The 22,720-nt window shown below is 38.3% G+C and overlaps 1 protein-coding gene across 1 annotated transcript in view; it reads right to left on the bottom strand.

Moving 5' to 3' along the window:
* PDE11A (phosphodiesterase 11A) overlaps positions 1–22,720 on the bottom strand; it is a 420,012-nt gene that overhangs the window by 228,417 nt on the left and 168,875 nt on the right. Inside the window, exon 5 of the mRNA XM_030851036.2 lies at positions 7,764–7,828. Coding sequence (XP_030706896.2) covers positions 7,764–7,828 — 65 coding nt within the window. The remainder of the gene's footprint in view (positions 1–7,763; positions 7,829–22,720) is intronic.

The raw sequence follows: 22,720 nt of genomic DNA, 5'->3' as shown, positions 1-22,720 counted from the left end.
TCCTTATTCCTTCATTTTTTCCTGAATTCTCTTCTTCTTGGACTCCTTTTAAATTCAAACCCCTGTATTAGTTTTCTGTCATTGTTGTAACACATTACTACAAACTTAAGTGACTTTAAACAGCACAAACGTATTATCTTACAATTCTCTAGGGGAGAACTCCTTTCCTTGCCTTTTCCAACTTTTAGAGGTTGCCCACATTCCTTGGCTCATGTCTCCATTCCTCCACCTTCAAAGCCAGCAATGACAGGTTGAGTCTTTCTCAAACTGCATCACACTGACTTCTACTGCTTTTCTTTTTCTCTTTTATTATTTTTATACAGCAGGTTCTTATTAGTTATTTATTGTATACATATCAGTCCATATATGTCAATCCCAATCTCCCAATTCATCCCACCCCCACCGCCCCACCCCCACTTCCCCCCTTGGTGTCCATACATTTGTTCTCTACATCCATGTCTCCACCCCTGCCCTGCAAACGGTTCATCTGTACCATTTTTCTAGATTCCACGTATATGCATTAATATATGATATTTGTTTTTCTGTTTCTGACTTACTTCACTCTGAATGCCAGTCTCTAGGTACATCCATGTCTCAGCAAATGACCCAGTTTCGTTCTTTTTTATGGCTGAGTAATATTCCATTGTATATATGTACCACATCTTCTTTATCCATTTGTCTGTTGATGGGCATTTAGGTTGCTTCCATGACCTGGAGATTGTAAACAGTGCTGCAGTAAACATTGGGGTGCATGTGTCTTTTTGAATTATGGTTCTCTCTGGGTATATGCCCAGTAGTGGGATTGCTGGGTCATATGGTAGTTCTATTTTTAGTTTTTTATGGTACCTCCATACTGTTCTCCATAGTAGTTGTATCAATTTACGTTCCCACCAACAGTGAAAGAGGGTTCCCTTTTCTCCACACCCTCTCCAGCACTTGTTGCTTGTAGATTTTCTGATGATGCCCATTGTAACTGGTGTGAGGTGATATCTCATTGTACTTCTGACTTGTATTTCTCTAATAATTAGTGATGTTGAGCAGTTTTTCATGTGCCTCTTGGCCATCTGTATGTCTTCTTTGGAGAAATGTCTATTTAGGTCTTCTGCCCATTTTTGGATTGGGTTGTTTGTTTTTTTAATATTGAGTTGCATGAGCTGTTTATATATTTTGGAGATTAATCCCTTGTCCGTTGATTTGTTTGCAAATATTTTCTCCCATTCTGAGGGTTGCCTTTTCATCTTGTTTATGGTTTCCTTTGCTGTGCAAAAGCTTTTAAGTTTCACTAGGTCCCATTTGTTTATTTTTGCTTTTATTTCCATTACTCTAGGAGGTGGGTCAAAAAAGATCTTGCTGTGGTTTATGTCAAAGAGTGTTTTTCCTATGTTTTCCTCTAAGAGTTTTATAGTGCCTGGTCTTACATTTAGGTCGTGAATCCATTTTCAATTTATTTTTGTGTATGGTGTTGGGGAGCATTTTAATTTCATTCTTTTACATGTGGCTGTCCAGTTTTCCCAGCACCACTTATTGAAGATTGTCTTTCCTCCACTGTATATCCTTGTCCCCTTTGTCATAGATTAGTTGACCATAGGTGCATGGGTTTATCTCTGGGCTTTCTATCCTGTACTATTGATCTATATTTCTGTTTTTGTGCCAGTACCATACTGTCTTGATTACTGTAGCTTTGTAGTATAGTCTGAAGTAAGGGAGTCTGATTCCTCCAGCTCCGTTTTTTCCCCTCAAGATTGCTTTGGCTATTCGGGGTGTTTTGTGTCTCCACACAAATTTTAAGATTTTTTTGTTCTAGTTCTGTAAAAAAAATGCCATTGGTAATTTGATAGGGATTGCATTGAATATGTAGAATGCTTTGGGTAGTATAGTCATTTTCACAATATGGCTTCTTCCAATCCAAGAACATGGTATATCTCTCCATCTGTCTGTGTCATCTTTGATTTCTTTCATCAGTGTCTTAACAGGTCTTTTGTCTCCTTAGGTAGGTTTATTGCTTGGTATTTTATGCTTTTTGTTGCAGTGGTGAATGGGATTGTTTCCTTGGATTTCTCTTTCTGATATTTCATTGTTAGTATATAGGAATGCAAGAGATTTCTGTGCACTAATTTTGTATCCTGCAACTTTACCAAATTCACTGATTAGCTCTAGTAGTTTTCTCATGGCATCTTTAGGATTATCTATGTATAGTATCATGTCATCTGCAAACAGTGACAGTTTTACTTCTTCATTTCCAATTTGTATTCCTTTTATTTCTTTTTCTTCCCTGATTGCCATGGCTAGTGACCTCTGCTTCTGTCACCATATCTCCATTTATAAGGACCCTTCTGATTACATTGGACCCATCCAGATAATCCAGGATGATCTTCCCATCTCAAGATTCTTAATCAGATCTGCAAAGTCCCTTTTGTCATGGTTCCACAGATTAGGACCTGTATATCTTTGAGGGGGCATTACTCTGCTTACCATATACCCTCATCTTATGAAACAGAACATTTTAGCTCTCCACCCTCCAGGCTGACCTGCATGCTGAAAGACTCATTAAACAGAGATTCTTACCCTTTATTTACCTCCTCTGGGATTTCTAGCTTTATTTTTCTCCTCCCCTTCTAGTCATACCAAATGAAAAATATAGTAAGAAGATGGCTTTTTAAAAAAGATTGTTTCCCTCTGAAATAAGTTTTCTCCCCTCAACTCCCTTACTCCCAAAATGCTGAAATGATTACAGTGCTTGTGTTTTAAACAATATATATTTCCATTATATTCCATTAAATGATTATGTGAAAATTCCCTTTTAGTCAGTTGTTACCTTCTAGAAATTACAGACATTTGGCTTTTTAAAAAATTTCTTCTTCTTCTTTTTTTTTTTTTTAGCCTTAAGTAGCAGTGCTGAGAAAGTGCAATTTCCAAAGCACCCACATTTATACCTAGGAGATACATCAATAGAATGTGGCCAAATATATTTTAAACTAAATAAAAATTTCTAACTCTTAAGATGTCCATAAATGTTCTTTTTCATTTCTAAGTACATATGATCATTCAGACACCCTATTCCCATTGAGAACAGAAAGAGGTTTATTAAAGCTTGAATAAGAGATTCAAGAAAGTTTATTCTGGCCGCTTCACTATATATTATTAAATTAGGCTTCACATGAAAGGTCCTAGAGTGAGATCTGAGGGATAGTCGAATGGATCAGACAAGATCTTAATTTTTTTTTAAAGTCAGTATGGACAACCCAAGAGGACTGTAAATAATAAATGCATCAACAGTATTATATTCTGCAAAAGAGAGACACATGTCTATTTCTAAACTGTTCTGATTCTGGAAAAAACTGGAATATCATGTTCCATTCTAAGCTGGGGCATGTCCAGGGGAGAATAAAAAGGGTGGTGAAGAGTCTGGGGACCATGAAATATGAAAATAGTCTAAAAATAGCAGTTGCTGACTTGTAAAAGTTAAGGATAGTGGATCCGTGCAGTCTACCATAACTGAACCACTGCCATGTGGGTAAGGCAGTAAATTTAATCCTTGGCGGCTTTAGCTTGTCATCCTCTGGTCCTTCTCCCACACCACTGCCCAGAGGATTTTTCAAGACAAATCTTAATATTTCACTATCTGTTGCTACTCCCCCGTGAGCAAGCAGGCATGTAGCCAGTCTCCAGGCCAATTAAGAGGGTCTGAGCATCTGAGGACCAGATAGGACCCAAACCCCTATGAGATGGCATTCAGGGGAGCTGGAGGCCCTCAGAAGGAGTTAAGGGCCATCACCATCAATTATGATGACCCTTGTGACAACAGATCACAGCCCTAATTAAAGATTCTGAAACATGCCATGTTTTCTCTCCCACCTCTATGCTTCTGTTTACGATGTTTCCTCACCCTGGAAGGTAGTCGTGTCACTGACTTCCCATCATTCTACAGTAGTACCTAAATGAATTTTTACCATGTCTGAAAGCTTTCTCTGAGGATCATCTTCCAGTTTTCCCCAGATGAGTTGGGTGCCCCTTCCTCTATATTAAAATACCACCTTGCACAAACCTTTTACAGAAAGTATTGAATTGCTTTGCCGTCACTGATGTACTTGACAGCAGGACATATGAGCCTAATCTGGGACACATCTGTATATGAGGGGGCCTTTATGTGTTATATAAGCTGATGTGCATGGAGGGGAAGGGACTGGGAGGAGGAGGTCTTGAGCATCTGAGTCTGGTGGCTAAGATGGAAAAAAGGTGGGGAAATCAAAAGAACAACTTAGTGGCTAGCTCTCAATCTGGGGACTGGTTCCTAAGCCTGGCCCCATGGACTAAGTCCAAGTCCTATGGAGAAAGAAAAGCTTTAGGAACTAAAAGACTTGTAAAAAAAAAATGAGGTACATGCAGGACTGATTAGGGGTCAGGCAACAAACTATAGCACACTGTAGGGAAAGTGAAACTTCTTACTTTCTGCACTGACTACCAAGCCCTGCTTGGATTTGGAAAGGCCACCAGTGCATCTGAGACAGTGCCCAGGGAGCTGTGGCACAGCGGTGGTGAGGAGTCCAGTTATGCTCATGGGAATTCTGCAGTGGGCCAGGAAGCCCATGTCCAGCAGATGCTGTTCTGCCATGTTTAGAGGAAGAGGACTTAGGAATACTTGGAAGAAATGATGGGTGAGCAATAAAAAAAATTTTTTTAATCTTGGGGATTCCCAGAGCTACTTCAAGAGTGAGTTTTGCAAAGGGCTTGGGTTCTTACACTACGAGGGAGAAATGACCAAGCAGCCAAGTATAGATGATCACTGTTACCGTGACTCTACTTATAGCCATGGTCTGGAGGCCTGGTGAAATCCAGGTATGGTTATATTATATTCTTAACCCACTCCTACCCCTGTTCATTGGCCTTGAGATCCTTGAGGGCAGAGACTGCTGATTAAAAAAAAAAATCTCTGTAGCCCCATTACCTATCAGAGAGTAGGTACTCATCATATGGCTGTTGAATGAAGTAATAAAATTAATGAAAGGATAACTATCTCCAAAGGACAAATTTAGGACAAAGAGGTGGAAGTTACAGAAATGTGATTCAACCTAAAATGCCTTTCTAACAATTAGAACTCCCTATCAGTAGAAAAAGCCCACCGTGACATTGTGAGAATCTTATCACTAGAAGAGTCATCAAGGCTGTCCCAGAGGAGGTAAACACCACATGAAGAAAGACAGATCAAATCATTTCCAACTCTCAAATTGCTTGGTATTAATTACATGGAGACCAAGAGGAGACTGGCCATGACAAAAGAGTTAGCCGCATAAGACAGGAGGCAGAAATGATGAGTCAGCAACAAAATTGGTTTTTAAAAAAGTCTTCAAGGACTGTCTATAAAAAGCAGCAAGCTTTAAATCAAAGTTCATCAGAATTAAACTAATGCCCTGAAACATTGTTGCATGAAACCCTAGACATTACCTTCAAGAGCTATCCTATTAAAACTCTGAATGATGTCCAGAGGACTAAGGTATCCAATGGACATTAGCTATAGAGAAGATGTTAAGTGATGAAGGTTAAAGGAAAGATTTACAACGTGTTGAGAGCAGGCTGTCATTTGTAGACTCATAGCCTGTTTCAATGTCTCTTCCATAGCCACTGGCAAAATAAATGCTAGAGCCACTTGTCTTTATTCCTTTAACCTGCAATAAATGACCAAAGGATCCCACATCTACATGAGGAAAATTACTAGACAATGCAGGAAAGATCTTCTGAAATAAATGGACATTCTACATAAAGGCCACAAATAGAATGATGGAGAGTACTATCTCATAATGTCAAAGTTCAAAGGCACTTTTCAAATGTCTCTTTAAAGAAAATCTGACCTTTCTTTCTTTCTTTCTTTCTTTTTTATTATCAGAAGTTTGCCAAGAGCAGTATGGGCCCTGGGTCATTTCGTTTTGACATGGAAGTTCTCTCAGCATTAAAAATAATGAAATATTTAACTCTGCAGTGACCATGAGGACACATTCAGTAGTTAAAAAAAAAAAAAGAACAATATTAAAACATTAGGATTTCAAAGGAAGGCTTTTCCCCCTCATATATGAGAGAGAGAACCTATATGAGGCCATAACTAGCTAAAGGACTAAGTACAGACAGATATTTTTAAATGTATTTCATGTTATTTTACATGAAAATTTTAGGAAAATGGCTGAATACACCACTAGTAACTCTATGTCTAAATCTTTTTTGGGTATAGATTAGCTGACATTAAACATAGATGTGAACATACATTTTCACGAAAACAAAAACCTCTTACAAAAGACCTCTTGCTTCCCATTTTAAGGTATAATTTACAAACAGTAAAATTTATGTTTTTTAAGCGCATAGTTCTGCAAGTTTTGACAAATGCAGTTGTATAACTGCCACCACAAGCAAGACGGAGAACGGTTCCTTCACCACTCAAAATTCCCCTGTACCCCCTCACAGTAAACTCTTCTCTCTATCTCCACACCTGGCAACTACTGATCTGCTTTCTGTTGCTATAATTTTGCCTTTTCAAGAATGCTCTATAACTGGAATTAGAAATGGACTCTTTTAAATATCATACACTTGATAAAAAGTGAAGCAACTAAAGTGCCCATTTTAATGTGCTGATTTCTATTTTCTGAACTTAAAGGCAATAATAAGTACATAAAATCAAATTACCCTCAACTACTACATCTTGAAACAGGTATTACCCAAGGAGCCTTTTGAATATACAGATCTTTAGGACTTCACTTTCAACATATTGAATCAAAAGCACTCATGTGGGTCCTGAGAATTTAGTTTTTATTCAGTTCTCCTAGCTTGATTCTGATTGATCCAGCCAGATTGGGAAACAATCCAGCAGACATTCACTATATGAGATTAATTACCAGACTGTAAATTATGTGTGCAATGGGATCAAAATTCAGAGATTGGGAGGGTTTTATGCAGGTGATCTTGTCCTGAGATGTGGCTACCATTTACTGGCTGCAGGGCCTTGAACACGTCACTTAAACTCACTGAACCTTGGCTTTCTCCTCTGTCACGCATGGGTAATGATGCCTACTTCATCAGGTTATCTGGGGGGATTCAATGCATATAAAGCATTTAGAATAGTACCTGGCACACTCAGCAGGTACTCAGATAAATGGAAGCTGCTTATCTAGCTGGTATTACCATCATTGATATTGTCATCATTATCATCATCATGCTTTACTTGTCCTCCATATTTCTGCATTTTGGTCAATTTCACTATTTTTTTAGCCCTTCTTCTAGAGGTGACCAAAGTAAAGAGAATCTATTTTTGTAGTAGCCAAACTATTATTCAGGGTAGTGCAAACTAAAAGAAATTCACTGATTGTCCCCAACCCTAATTTTCACCCTGCTACAGCTTCAAAGATACCAATAGGGACAAAAAGTGAATTACCAGAAACTCTTAGTCTTTTCCCCAAGGGGTATTGGTCAAACACAAGCAAACAAAAGGGAAGAAGACAAACGAGGGACCAGAATAAAGCAAAAAAAAAAAAAAAAGGTTATCTATGCAGTTATGGAATATCTAAAAATCGACTTTATTCATTAGCAGTTTTAGATGTATATACATGTATTTTTATGTATAGTTTTAATTTAAGCCCTGAAATATAGAAGAGTGATGATATTTGGCTGCACTTGCTGATCTAAAGAAAGAAAAACTCTTATCCTCAGAAATTATGCAATGCTGCCAACACCACGGATCGAAGATGAGGATCAGAGACAAAACTGAAAGTCATAAGCCCTACCTGTTCTCAGCATCGGCACTGCACTTTGGGGACAGCAATTCAAAGGATTTGGTAAACTTCACCACCTGCCACACAGAAAGACAACAAATCCAAGTCAGTTAAAGCTTTCTCACAGTTTAAAATATTCCAGTAAACATTTTTCATCTTTATAATGACTATTACAATAATTGGAGATTAAAGAGAGATTTTAAGTGGAGAAATCCCGAGGGATACGAGAAAATTTTATCCTACATTTTGTACTTTATTTCTTACACGGCACATATTGCCCAAGTTTTAATACATTTCTAAATATGTATATATTTTTACAATAAGGTGTAAGAATCCTGTGGTGGTCAGGCAAAGGGACATCTCATTTGAAAACTTTTTTACTGCCCTTTTAACAACCCAGTCACCATCCATGGAGAACCTGGTTGAGACAAAACATCTTTCAAAAGGTTGCCCTCCATCAACCCCAGGTTCCTGAAATTACCTTCCCTGGCTTATCACTGTCCTCAGGTGAATGTTTTTCTGTCACCTGCAAAGGGTAACGAAGAGGAAGACACTTAAGATCATCCCTAGTGTGGACACTTCCTACCTTACCTGTCCAGTGAAACTGGCACAATCAGTTCAAAATCCTGATCAAGACCTATTATGCTGAAAGGTAATTTATAGGCACAGAAAATGCAAAGACAGTTTTTCTTATCATTAGCTACTGTTGAGTTCTTACTATAAACCAGGCCCTACATCAGAAGCTTCTTTGACTATTTAATTTCCCTATTACAACTCTTTGAAGTGGGAATTTTTATCTTCAGTGTATAGATGAGGAAACCAACCCATAACTTTTAAGAAACTTACACTGTTTCGCACAACTAAATGGGGCCTCTGGGATTAAAGCAAGTCTGCATGACTCTAGAGTGTCAGTTTTTTCAACAACGCTAAAAATATTGAGTGGGAAAGGCACCGTTTCTGGTCCTCTTTTGACAAGATATAACACATGATAGAAAAAGGAGGCCCTATACTGAAAGGAGTCATCTGAATGTCACTGGATGCTTCCAAGGTTGACATTTAGATTTGCCTTAGCCAGATGCAGTCATGCTTCAAAGGCCGTTTAAATTAACCACTTATAAGGAATTGATGGGCACTTGAGAAAATGACTTGGGAACTGGGAATAGATTAAATATTAAAACAGCTCTATCAGTGAGGTAATGAACCCATACTAAAAAAAATGCAACATTAAGAAAAAGATAAAAGCCCATCACAAAGAAAACTGTGTGTGACTAGCAGGGCAGTGACAATAGCTCAACTAAAAGGAAATACCCTTGACAACTATAGGACATATTTCATTTCATATTCTAATGTGAAATAAGCCTCTACAAAATCACTCATTGTGGCAAACTTTATTTTCCAGAGATGGCCACAGCAATATCTCCTATCCCACATTCCTCTCTACAATATGACCCTGCCACCTTCCTACCAAGTTGTAGGGTCTATGTTTCCTCCCCTTGAATCTACGTGGGCTCTAGAGCACTACAACAAATAGAATATATAGAAGAGAGGCTATGTGCCTTCTGAAGTTGTCGTAAAAGGCAATGCAGCTTCTGCCTCATCTGACTGGAATACTTGTGCCTGGAGCCCTGAGCCACCATGTCATAAGTCCAACTACCCTGAGGACACTATGCTGAAAGGTAGCCAACCATACAGAGGAGTCACGTGTAGATGCTCTGGTCAGCAGCTCCAGTCTTTAAGCCCTCCCAGCCCAGGTGCCAGACATAAAAGCAAACAGACCTTCAGATGATTCTAGTTCCCAGCCATTAAGTCAACCCTGATCTCCAACAGTGGTTCCAGATATCCTAGAAAGAGGTAAACCATCCTGGCTATTCCCTCTTCAAATTCCTGATCCACAAGATCAGTTTAAACCAACATGGTTGGTTTAAGCCTCTCAATGTTGGGCTTATTTGTTACACAGCAAAATTAACTAGAACACTTATCTTAACTGAGGGCTTAAACAGAAACCAATCACTTAGAACACGGAAATCTTGATCTAGCTGCAATATTCTTGGGGTCTCACAAGGCCAACAAGCCACAAACAGACTATTTGCTATCACCAAATAATAAATTCCTCAAACCATACCCTAAATAACTCTTAAAGTTAAAACAATAACAGGATAATAAAAAGAAGCATTTCATTTATGCTTGCAGAATAGGAAACTGTTACAGATTTTAAAAGAGAAAGTCATATCTCTACTTTGATCTCTCATCATCTGTGATTTCTTTCCATTATTTTGTTAGATGACAGTAAATTCTTCTACTTTTTAATCATGTTTTAGGCTGTTGCTATGAACTGAATGTTTGTGTCCCCCCCAAAATTCATATGTTGAAACCCTAATCCTCAATGTGATGGTATTTGGAGATGGGGCCTTTGAGAGGTTATTAGGTTGTGAGGGTGCAGCCTCATAAGGGGATTAGTACTTTTAAAAGAGACAGAGAGAGCTTGCTTCTTCTTCTCTTCTCTGCTACGTGAGGATACAACGAGAACATGGCCATCTACAAACCAGGAAGGGTGGCCACACCAAACACTGGATCTGCCAGTGTCTTGATCTTGGATTTCCCTTTCCCAGCCTCCAGAACTGGGAGAAATACGTGTTTGTTATTTAAGCCACCCAGTCTATGATAATCTGCAATAGCCGCTCAAACTGACTAAGACAACCATATCCTACCATTTTACTGCAAATCTGTATGAGGCATTTTGCATACATTATGACCAATCCTTTATGTACGTATCGATGCTTACAACGTCCTAGCAAGGTAGGTATTATTATCCCCATTTTCCTGAAAGAAAATGAAAGCTTAGAGGGGTTAAGTGGTTTCCTGGAAACCATATAACCAATATGTTAACAGAATTGGGATTTGAACCATGTCAGTCTGATTCCACAGCTTCTAATTTCCCCACTACTCACTGCTTTCATAAACATGAGCAAGTAGCATTGACAGAGAAAATTATTTGGACATGACTCCTTCAGAGCCAGAATACTTAGATAAATTCTGCCTTTATTTATTAATTCTATGAATATTTATTGAGTACCTGCTATATACCTGAATCTGAATAAACATAGACTAAAAGTAACTTGAAGTAAAACACTTGGCTTGATATATAGTAAATCAAGTTACCAATCAACTAATAATTGTTTTTGCATTTGGAAATCAAGAAGGATATATCTTTTAATTTCCAGACTTGATAGATGAAATTAAACTCTCCAATATTACTAAGAATACTTTATTTGGCTTAATTTTCACTGCTGATTAGAATACTTTACAACTCTGAAAGGACATATGTTAATTTCTGAAAAACTGATATCCATTGGGTGGTAAAAGGGGGAGTAAGCCCCCTTGGCGGGGCTTTTGAGTATCACTCTAACACGGCCGCAGAGATTACACTCAGAAACGCATGAGAGATTACACTCAGAAACGCATGTGAAATTAAAGGGTTTATTATATTCACAGGCCCTAGAGAGGGGGGGGGGACAGTATGCCCAAAGGACCACAGAAAGTCATCCAAAGCTCAAAGTTTGGTTACTGCAGGCAGGCAGACAGCAGAGCAAGGACCCACGGGTAAGTGCCTTTATAGAGGGTCATAGGTAGGGTAACTTGTGGCACTCAGGAAGCATTCCCCTTGGGTAATTTGAATGTGACTGGGTCTACATGGAAAGGAGACAAGGGGTAAAATGAGGAAGTCATCATGAGGCTTGTGGCTTGCGTACATTATGTTGACGATGGGTACCCAGAAGTGGGCAATAACTAAGTAGAAGTTCAAAACAAGCAGGGCAAGTGCTGTCACTCAGGAAGCCACTGGGGCAACAAAGAACAGTTTGACATTACAAAAATGATTTTTGTCCTATAGCAATGCAAATGAATTTTATCCAAGCAGAAATGCGAATGGCTTCTGTGCAGTAGAAAAGATAAGCCCATAATTACAATTTTATTGTCCTGGATGATGGTAAGCATTTTTTTTTTTTTTTTTTTTTGCGGTACACAGGCCTCTCACTGTTGTGGCCTCTCCCGTTGCGGAGCACAGGCTCCGGACGCGCAGGCTCAGCGGCCATGGCTCACGGGCCCAGCCGCTCCGCAGCATGTGGGATCTTCCCGGACCGGGGCACGAACCCGTGTCCCCTGCATCGGCAGGCGGACTTTCAACCACTGCGCCACCAGGGAAGCCCGGTAAGCATTTTTAAACTCTAACCTAGCAATCTTGTGCCTGCATTCTCTGGTGTCTGTTTCAGAACGGACTACTACCTTGCTGGCTTCTCTCATTAATGTGTTAACTACATCTCTGATACTTGCTTGTTTTAGATTTGTGCAAGGGTTAGGTTTTTAACTTTTTGAAAACTGTTGTTTGACACAACAAATATGTACTGAGTGTCTGTATGTGTCAAGTAGTGCAATAGGCACTGGGGCTACACAGTAAAAGAAAAAAAAAAAACCCTGCATGCATGGAGCTTACTTTATGGTAGGGAGCTTAATTTGTCCTGGCTCATCAAAATTAGTGCTCCCTGGAATAAAAAGTGAACTTCTGCTCTCCATACCTTAAGAAATAAACCTGAAAAATGTCTAGAGATTAAAAAAGAATAAAGATCTTCTAAGAATTAAAAAAAAAAACCCTCTGAGTGATAGAAGAAATGGAACAGAAAATCCTGAAATCTTAAAGCTATATAACTTACAGCTCTAGAATCACAAAGAGAATGGATAAGATCAACAAGTACCTCAGTGAAATGTCAGAATGTTTGAACCCTTGAAATGTAAGAGAGGACTTGTTAAAACTAACAAAAGGAAGAAATTCTTTTTTCTAAAATGTTTTAACTTTTTATTCTAACATAAATCACATGCTGAAAAGAAAAACAGGGTCAAATATTTTGTTTTATTTTATTTTTTGGTTTTAGTTTCTAAATTCCTTTTTAATGAGTAAAGGGAAAGTCAAGGATTATGCATCTTTCAACTTTAGCACTCCATATGGAAAGTACTAGTTGTGTTCCCCAGTAAACCAGCCCATGGTGTCCTGATCAAAGTCAGATACTAGATTCATGAACCACAATGTTGACCGTGTGTGTAGGAAGAAGTAAGCTCACCCAAAGAAAGGTCTGGCCTTTGCCTTTGTCTCCTGGGAGGTAACCTCTAAGCCCTTGGAATGTCCAGCCTGGGTAAAAATGTCTTTGTTTACCTGGGTGCCTTGGGCCAGCCAGATAGTAACAATGTAACTTAAAGTGGTGGCTTTGAGCCACACCAACAATGTGATTTAGGGTGGAGCCTTTGGGTCACATGGTATCAGTTGACCTCTGGAGGGCAGGGAGACTGAGGGCAGCTATGAGGGTGGCCAAATAGGTTTTAGTGATCAAGCCCCAACAAAGACCCTGGATGCCAAGGCTCAGGTGACCTTCCCTGGCTGGCAATACTTCATGCATATTGAATACTTCATGCACACACAGTGATGTGTGCATCACTGCTGGGAGAAGTTAATGCTTTCCATGACTCCATGGAGAGAGGACAATTGGAAGCACCACTTTCGGAACCTTCCTGGACTGATCTCTCCCTTGGCTTACTTTAATTTGTATCTCTTCCCATAATAAACCATGACCGTGTATATAACCGCTTTCAGTGAATTCTGTGAACCCTTCTAGCAAAATATTGAGTTTGAGAGTGGTCTTGGGAACTCTTGAACTTGTACTTGGTATCAGAAGTGAGGACAGTATTATAGACTATGTTTCCTAATTTCATACCTTGTATAATTCTTAGGTTCCCGTGTCTTTAGAAGAAAAATGAGGACAATACTAATGTTGCCTTGTCTTTGGATACATACTGATCATCCAATGTGTATTAAGTACTGGATAGCATAGAGAGATAGAAAAGAAATAGTAAATACAGTCTCCAACTTTTAAAGAATTAATATTTTAGAGAAGAAAAATTTTTTAACTTAATGGTCAGAAAAACTTTCTTAATCTGTTGATGTGTTCCTTTTACTAAACCAAAGGAATTATAAAAGCCTATTCATTTTTTTCTTTTACCTTGGCTGTTGAGAAGCTCAGAGAAAAGCCTTAGGTTCAAAGTTGTATCATTTTTTGCACCACAATTTGTTTTTGAGTTTGTTGTTTGATTTTGTTTCACTTACAACATCTACTTTCTCTTTCTTCCTTTTAATTTGAAAGTTTGCCTTTCATTCTGCTATGTGTCTGGAATACAATAAGCACTCAGAAAATATTTGTTCACTATGAATTTTTGTATTTTTGCTGAAGGGTGCCTTAAATGCTTTCGGCGATTAATTGAGTAAAAGTGTAAACAAAAAGGGGATGAAGTACTTACATACTTGAAAAATGTATGAAGTATATAAAAATACTTTTACACATGAAATCACATAAATTTGCTTATGTACAACTAACTACAGTTGAACAAAGCTATTATGGGCCATTAATTTGTGTAAAAGAGTATTTTTCAGAGGCATGGGAAAGGAATCTGGAATGGTGGGTAAGAGAAATACAACATTTAAGGATCTACAGCTGATAGCAAACAATGTAAGAATAAAAGAGAAGCAAGCTTGAGTCCCATCAAGAGAGTGACAAAATATAAGCAGAGCAATGAAACTGTGAAGACAAACACACTGCTGACTGTAAGCCAGATAAGATCAACGAAGTGGCAAAACACTAGCCTTGGCTCCATAAGGTGCATAAAGTTAGCCTGGTTCCAAGCCATCAGACTATGAAGGGCTTCAGAAACATTCTAGAATAAATCTAAGATTGTCACAGAAATTCTAGCCTAAATCATATATTCAAGAACGCAAGGTTGCTGGTGAAATCCCCCTAAATTCTCTGAACTTAGGGCAATCTGAGATTAGGCTCACAAGCAAATTAACCCTCAAAGTCACCAGAATATTGAGCCCTTAAGGCGACATACACATGGGCCTTGGTCCTTGAGGACAGCAAGGAACAGCAAAGAAGTATTACAGTTCTGGAGATGTAAACTATCTGCTTGCCTCCCATTCCTCCAGAGTGGGGTTGGGCAAAAAAACTCTGTAAGCTCAATTTGTCCCCCCATCTGTTTTTATAAATAAAGTTTTATTTTAACAGAGCCCACTCATTCATTTAAATATTACCTATGGCTGCTATTCGCTATGACAGTAGAGTTGAGTAGTTGTAATAGAGACCCTATGGACCACAAGACCTAAAATATTTACTAGCTGGCTCTTTGCAGAAAAAAATTGCTAACTTCTGGTCCAGAGAGATCTCTGAACCAAGTCAACTAGCTATTTTCTGCTAAATCGTTAATGGCTAATGATAGATTAAAGTATTCGTGTTCCCATGTAATTTATCTATAGTTCAGAAAGGAGATTCCTGGAGTCAAAATCTTCTCATCTAAAACAACACTGTAATGACAGAAATTTTAGGCACCAGGGCGAGTGATGAGGGGTATATCTGAGGACATGCATATGTCCCACTTGTCACGGGACCATCCCAGTCTAATAAAGCCTGTTGTCATGCAATAATTATTAAAAGTACCTCCTTGCACTCTCAAAAATATCTTTGTTTGAAAAGCAAAACTCTAGGCAGCCATGCCTCAAACAATTTATATTTTTAAAAGGAATTTATTAAAAATATAATGCACCCAGTGGAAAATTATTTATAGTCAGACACCTGGGTTAAAAAATGAAACAGCTAAAATTTTTTGATGCAATTTAATGGGATATATATAGTGTCACTGTGGAGATTATGACCAATAAAAAATAGATGAAAGCATAAGTAAATGAGAATAAAGTTCATGTTTTATTCTCGACTTGGACAAATTGAATGGTTCTTAGTTTCATTAATTTTTTAAAATTTATTCTCTAATTCTGATTTTTATTATAGATGCACTAAATGAACATAGATTAAATAAATAAATACACACACATACACTAAGTAAAAAGAGAATCTTATACGAGAAATATCAGAAGTGGTTTATAGGTCAATGAAACTGAACAAATGATTCCAAGCTCCTCTGGCTGTTGATCAGCCCTGGGCATTACACCCTGGGGAAGGCGGTACACACGCCACAGGGAAGTAAACAAAATATCCCAAGCATCTCTGACTGTTCTTTGGAAAAGCTCCATGGGCAGAAGTCTTTTTGATTTGAATATTTATCAAGCACTAGCTGGTCTGATTGCTCTCTGTTTTTTTAATTTAAATACAACTAAAAAAACAAAAACTATGCTCAAATAGATATTCCTGCTACCAAGAAGAAAATAGGAATGATCTAACAAGTAATCACCATTTTTTGGGTTTGAGTTTAATTAATTCCTATTTTTCCATAAGAGGACTAATATATAGGGCAAAAGAATGAATTAAATGGCCATTCACTGCCATCCTTCTTGATTAATTCCTCTCTTACACCGATGAGTAATTTACTCTAGTCATTTATTCACTCAATCAACATTTTCCAAATACTTAGGGTACAAGGCACTGTGACAGGGTCTGGAAATAACAAGAGGCATAAATCACGTCCTCTCCTTGTACTCACAACACAGTATGGAGGGAGAAACTGTTCACAAAGGTATAATCTCACCACAACATATGGTCAAAATTCTACCAGCACACAGAGGAGAGTGCTGAAGAAGTTTTCATGTGAACTCTGTCCTAAAGGGGGAGCAGGCATGCTCTAGGCTGAAAAGTGGGGAAAGGTTTCCAGGTTGAGGGACTAAATCAGTTAAGGTTTTGCCAGAAAACAGAGAGAACACTCCAAAATGGTTTAACTGAAAGTAATTCAACAAAGGGACTAGGTACAGAAGCATGGGCAAGATTAACAGAAACCAGTAAGGAATGGTGAGGTACCTAGGGAGTAGACATTTGGAAAGTCATTAACACCCCTAGGTCTGAGGGGACACAGGAGAGAGTGAGGGAGAGAAGGAGAGATGGAGGAAGGGAGGGGATAATGTTATTGGAGCCCCGGGGCCATGGAGAGGGGCCTTGGAAGAATTCAGCCACCTCTACAACTGACAGAGAAAGAACGAGGGGAATAACTACTCCCAGTAGCTCTCTCCTTCAGCTCTTAAATCTTCTGCTGCTTCCTCCCATTTGTCAAACGCAACTGAAAGCCAGAGGACAAGAAAGCCCAAGTGGCGCAGTACATAGAAATCAGCCTTCAAAGGCACTTAGCTGAAGAAAGAAAAACCAGCATGAGATGGGGGAATTGGGATTTGTAAAGAATAGTCTGTACAGAGGTGACAATGTTGAACTTTACCTGAGCCCTGCTCCCCAAAAAATGGTATAATGATGAAGAAATACCCCTACTGCTTTGTCTTCCAGATTTGGCTAACCTCAAAGAAACACCCTGCCCTAGAACATTCCAAAATAAGACCTTTGTTCTCATGACTCCTCTGGGATGCACAAATGATGCAGTCAACTCCTTTGTCTACATGCTTCTGTAGGACCCCAGGCACCCTTTCCTTTCTTTGAAATGTTCCTCATAAATGAACGTTCTTCCTATTGCAATAGCCCAGATGAAATCATCTCCTTAATTGCCTGGTGCCTTTTGTCTTTCACAGGAATTATATATGCAAAGATACAGAGGCAACAGATGCATAGGCTGACCATGGGGAGGAGAGGTGGAAGAGGAAGAATGGGATAGAGTGAGCCTGAGGACCAGAGAGGAAAGCTAAAAGTTAAGCTGGGAGCAGAGGTGATGGACCTTGAATGTTGGGCAGTTTGAATTTTACTGTGTAGGCAACAGATAATAAATATTTTGAAGCATGAGACGGGCAGATGCATGTTTTAGAAAGATAACTAGAAGTAGTATTAAGAACTGATGAAAAGGAAGAGTGCCCTGTCTGCAAGTAAAGAAATGAGTGAAGAGGAAAATTTCCAAGCTAGAGACTAGTAAAGTCAGAGTAAAGAAAGTGGTAGAACGGGTGGGAGGGAGGGGCTAGAAATGATGTTTCAGCGTAGAGGCAACAGACCTTACAAACAATTGAATGTAAATGGTAAGAAACACTCAGAGATTACTCTGTGGTTTTTAGCTTGAGTTACCCATTAACTGAAATAGGAAACCTCAGAAGTGACAGGATGCGGTGGAGATGGACAGTGGGGACTAAAGTTCACAAGTTGGAGACATATACACATATACATACACACACACACACACACACACACACACACACATATATTCACATACCTATATACGTATATTTAACATATATAAATGATTAATGATGTGAGTTAATATATTGACATATAATTACTAATAAAGTGAGTCAATATATGCAAATACATAATATGATATATTAATGATTAATGATGTGAGTACATACATATGTATATACATACATATACATAACAATGTTTGGGTAATTCTTGGAATTCTTTTAGATACCTTCTATTCTGCACTCTGGAAAAAGCACTTGGAATAAAAATCAAATAGAATTTAAGTTGGTTTCCTAACAGGGATAAGGAAAATTAAAGAAAGTAGGATGGGGAAAAGGAAGAGAAAGTGAAGTAGAAAGGAAAGCCTGAAGCAATTTTTACCATCCACTTAGGATAGTGGCTGTTTCAGAACAATCAGATGACAATTACTATCTCCATCTCTTCCTTTCAAGTGCTGGGTTCAGGAAGATCATCTAGTTCAATGGCTAAATTGTATGTGTATTCACATAAGAACCAAGAAGTTAAGGAACACATTAGAAAACAAGTGGAGCTTGTGCTTCATGGTTTAGAAAATAAACTCCAGAAACCAGTCTCATATTGATAAGCTCAGCTATAAAGTACTTCATGGAGCTCTGAACAACAAAATAGCTGCCAGCCATCAGGATAATCCATGAAAGAAGAACACATGTAAACACCAGTGCTGAGACAGCGCCTCAGGACAGAAGATTAAAATGTCTTCATTCTCGCTTTCCTCGACTAAGTGCAAAAAGAAACAGATAATAGTAAGTATACGAGCTAGAAAAGAGCTAAGAGAATTGATAGGAATTGCTTAGACAGGTTCATGGAATGGAATAACATTAAGCAGGGAATATTCAGTTCAAAGGACTAAGTAGTTCCTAATGTTGACAGCAGCTAGCTATGGAACAATCTTTTTATTTTTTCAGTCTAGTGGAAAATACCATTGACAAAGTCACTTAAAATTGATTGACTGACAGAATGAGAAAAACAAATACCGTAGGCTAACACACATATATGGAATCTAAAAAAAAAAAAAAAAAAAGGTTCTGATGAACCTAGGGGCAGGACAGGAATAAAGACGCAGACATAGAGAATGGACTTGAGGACATGGGGAAGGGGAAGGGGAAGCTGAGACAAAGTGAGAGAGTAGCATTGACATATATACACTACCAAATGTAAAATAGATAGCTAGTGGGAAGCAGCTGCATAGCACAGGGAGATCAGCTCGGTGCTTTGTGACCACCTAGAGGGGTGGGATAGGGAGGGTGGGAGGGGGATGCAAGAGGGAGGGGATATGGGGATATATGTATACATATAGTTGATTCACTTTGTTATACAGCAGAAACTAACACAACATTGTAAAGCAATTATACTCCAATAAAGGTGTTAAAAAAAACTGATTGACTGAAACACTAAAGAAAAGCAAAAGAGGGTAAAACATTAATTTTGGCAGGAGAGAGGGCTAGGAAGGCATTTCTCATTTCTATTTTTGGCATCCACGGAGTAAACTGATCAGTTTACACCTGATTGCCCAGTTTAAAGACCATGAATGCAGTCTTAACACTGAGTTAAAATCTTGGTGAATCAAAGCTTCTACAACTAGATTTAAATGCTTTTTTCTCCCTCTTTCCCTCAAATGTAGAGAGGCCATGAAATACCATGCATCTGCAATAACCAGCTTTTAAAAATATACAAATCACACACACACAAAAACCAGAAGTTTTTGTTTCCAGGAATGATTCTAATAAAATAGAGAAAAGCAAAAGCTATTTTCAGAGGAAACTGAGCAGATTTTTTTCCTGAAATGATACTTTTTTCCTGAGTGTAAAAAGTAGTGTATGGAATGCCAATAAAGATGGTGCTATAAGTTCATGCTTTGATTCTTCTGCTCTCTTCCAAAAACAGAACAAAGATCGATAAACTACAGAAAGAAAAAACCAGAAAGACATATAGAGGTTTAAAGGCAGAGAAAAGATAAGGGGAGGGGAGCAGAGGGGAGAGAAAAAATAAGATCTCTAAAGGCATGAGCCTGAAGACTTAGACCTACTGTGCTCCAAGTCCAGAAACAGGCAAGGAGCAATGGTTGGGATTTCAGCTTCTACTTTCAGTTTGGGGACTAAAAGCATTCCCTTGAGACAGGTGGCCTAGCTTCACCCCCAGAAACTGAACCAAGCTGCTTCTGGTATAGTGTAATATTACCACACAGCAGGAGACCCAAGCCATCAATATAAGACCTGGTTCCTGACTAGGGACAAAGGAGTTGTGCAAACTATTAGACAGGGAGGGAAGAGTACAAGAGAGAATGAAAAAAACAATGGCACAAACAAATAAAACACCCTCCCACTAAAATGAGCTCCAATCCCAAATTCAAAAACACATAAACAATTAGGATTAATACAGACAACTAAGTCAACAACCTACAGAATTGGACAAGAAAATAGTGATAAATCAGTTACATTGAAGATCTGAACACACGTCTATCAGAGAATGATAGATAAAGAACAAAAAAATATTGAGAATATAAATGATTTGAACATCTTGTTCTTGACCATGGGTCTGGAAGGAAAGTCAGCTAGGAAAAAACCCTTTTGAAAAAGGCTTTCCTCCCTGAGAAAAAGAAGGATATGTAAAAAGACATTTCCCTTCTTCTTCGGGGACACAGTTACAGGATGACAAGCTGCCTGGAGTTGTGCCAGCCTGTTGGACCATGAGGGTGAAAGCCAGCTGGTGAAGGCCAACCACTGAGACACGCACAGGAAAAGGACAAAGCCTGGATCATTGATTACATTATCTGCTGCTGCAACATCCCCAGAACTACCTTCTGCAGCCTTCCTGTCATGTTAAGATACAAATGTTCTTATTGTTTAAGCCATTTTCCCCTGTAGATTCTGTTACTTGCAGAAATCCCGCAAATCAATCTATCAGTTAAAGCAATTTCAATCAAAATCTACACAGAGTTTTTCATGGAATTTGATAAGCTGCTCTTAAAATTTATATGGAAGGGCAACAGGTCAAGAATAGGCAAGCCAATTTTAAAGAAGAACAACATTGAGGACTTCTCCTATCAAATATCAAAGAGGATTATAAACTTACAGAAATTGAGAAAGTGTAATACTGGTTTAGAAATAGACAGAGCAATGGGACAAAATAGTGAGCTCAGAAACAGTCCCAGGTATATATGGAGACTTGATATAATTCAGAAAGGGGGAGGGGGGGATAGTTCTGAGACAATTGGTTATACATATACAGCTTTACACTATACACAAAATAAAGTCTAGATGGATATAAAAGCCCATAAAAACCAGATGGATTAAAGAAAAGATAAAAGAATGTCATTATAACATGGAGGTAGATAAAGAATTTTTAAAAACAAAACCTGTAAGTCACAAATCAAAAAGGAAGATTGATAAGTTTGACACATTAAAATTAAAATATTCCATGCAATCAAGATACCTGTTGAAAGAGGCATAGTGCTAAGTGGAAAGTCTTGGCTGTGTATGCCAAGACCGCAAGGCCCTGCTCTCTGTCTGGTTCATTTCTCAGGATTGTGTTCGCAGGGAACATTTGAGCAATGAGGTATCATCTCTCCCCAGACAAACAGCAGGCTAGACACCACTCAATGTAAAAGGGATCTAGTCTCTAGGCACAGTGTTCCTCTATAAGCATATGCCTACTGTTTTTTTGCCTTAGCTCTATATTCAATACTCAATACTACTCTTATTCATCATGTTTTCTCCATTGCTTGCTTGGCTTGATCTCAACCTCTCATATTTTTCAGGAAGGGCTTCTTGGAACTATGTTTCCTGCACTCTCCTTTGCATATTTAAAATGCATAAATGTCCCATATGACATAGATATTTTTGTGTGATGAAATTCTATGTCTATCTGTGGCTTACATAATTGAATATGAATTTTGCTGGATTTTAAATTGTAGAGTCATATTTTCTTTCCCTGAGGACTTGGTAGCTATCACTATGTTGTCTCCTTGAACTGGAGAGTGCTACCAGGAAGACTAACACCAGAATGAATTTTCCTCCAATAGGTGACTCGATTTTGTCTAGACGCCCAAAGAATTTTTTAATTATCTTTGAAGTTCATTAGCACTGAATGTGTTTCAGTACTAAGCAGTGAGCATCAACTTTTCCTGAAATGATATGTTCTTTCAGTCTGTAAATTCAAGTTTGCCTTCATTTCAATAAAATGTCCTATTGTTATAATTTGACTTTGTTTCCTGTTTCATTTGTCATGTTCTCTTCAGAGATACCAATTATCCTTATTTTGGACTTCCTTTATTTTGACTCCATTTTAATCATTCTATCTTGTCTTTTTATTCTGTATTATTTTCCATTTCATTTCCAATTTTATCCTCCATGCCCCTGAAAGTATTTTAGAAGTCCTTCTCTTCTTTTTTGATGTTTTTAATGTAATATTCAGTTCTATATGGTTATATATTTTTCTTCTATTTCTTTCTAAGCTCTGCAACTCAGTTTTCTTATCTATTAATATTTACTGCTTATCATTTATTCCTTGAGTCTTGTATCTCTTCTTTGAACACTTTTTTCCCCCCTGAGAGATCACACTATCTTTAATTTCATTTCATGGAAAACTGTTAGCAATTTTTCTGGGGTGTGTTCTTCATCTGGTTTTTGTTTTCACATTCCTTTCCTTCTTTTTTCTTGTGGTATCTTTGCATTAGCCCCATGCTGGGGACTTTTTGTTCTATGCTTATCTTTAAGTGAATAATGGAGGAGGGGTGACTTCAGGGGAGTGGATTAGGGTGACTGCATTTGAATTTTGGTCTATCGT

The sequence above is a fragment of the Globicephala melas genome, chromosome 7 (assembly GCF_963455315.2).
Source record: "Globicephala melas chromosome 7, mGloMel1.2, whole genome shotgun sequence".
Taxonomy (NCBI): domain Eukaryota; kingdom Metazoa; phylum Chordata; class Mammalia; order Artiodactyla; family Delphinidae; genus Globicephala; species Globicephala melas.
Note: the sequence above shows the minus strand (reverse complement) of the source record. Positions and strands in the feature narration are given on the sequence as shown.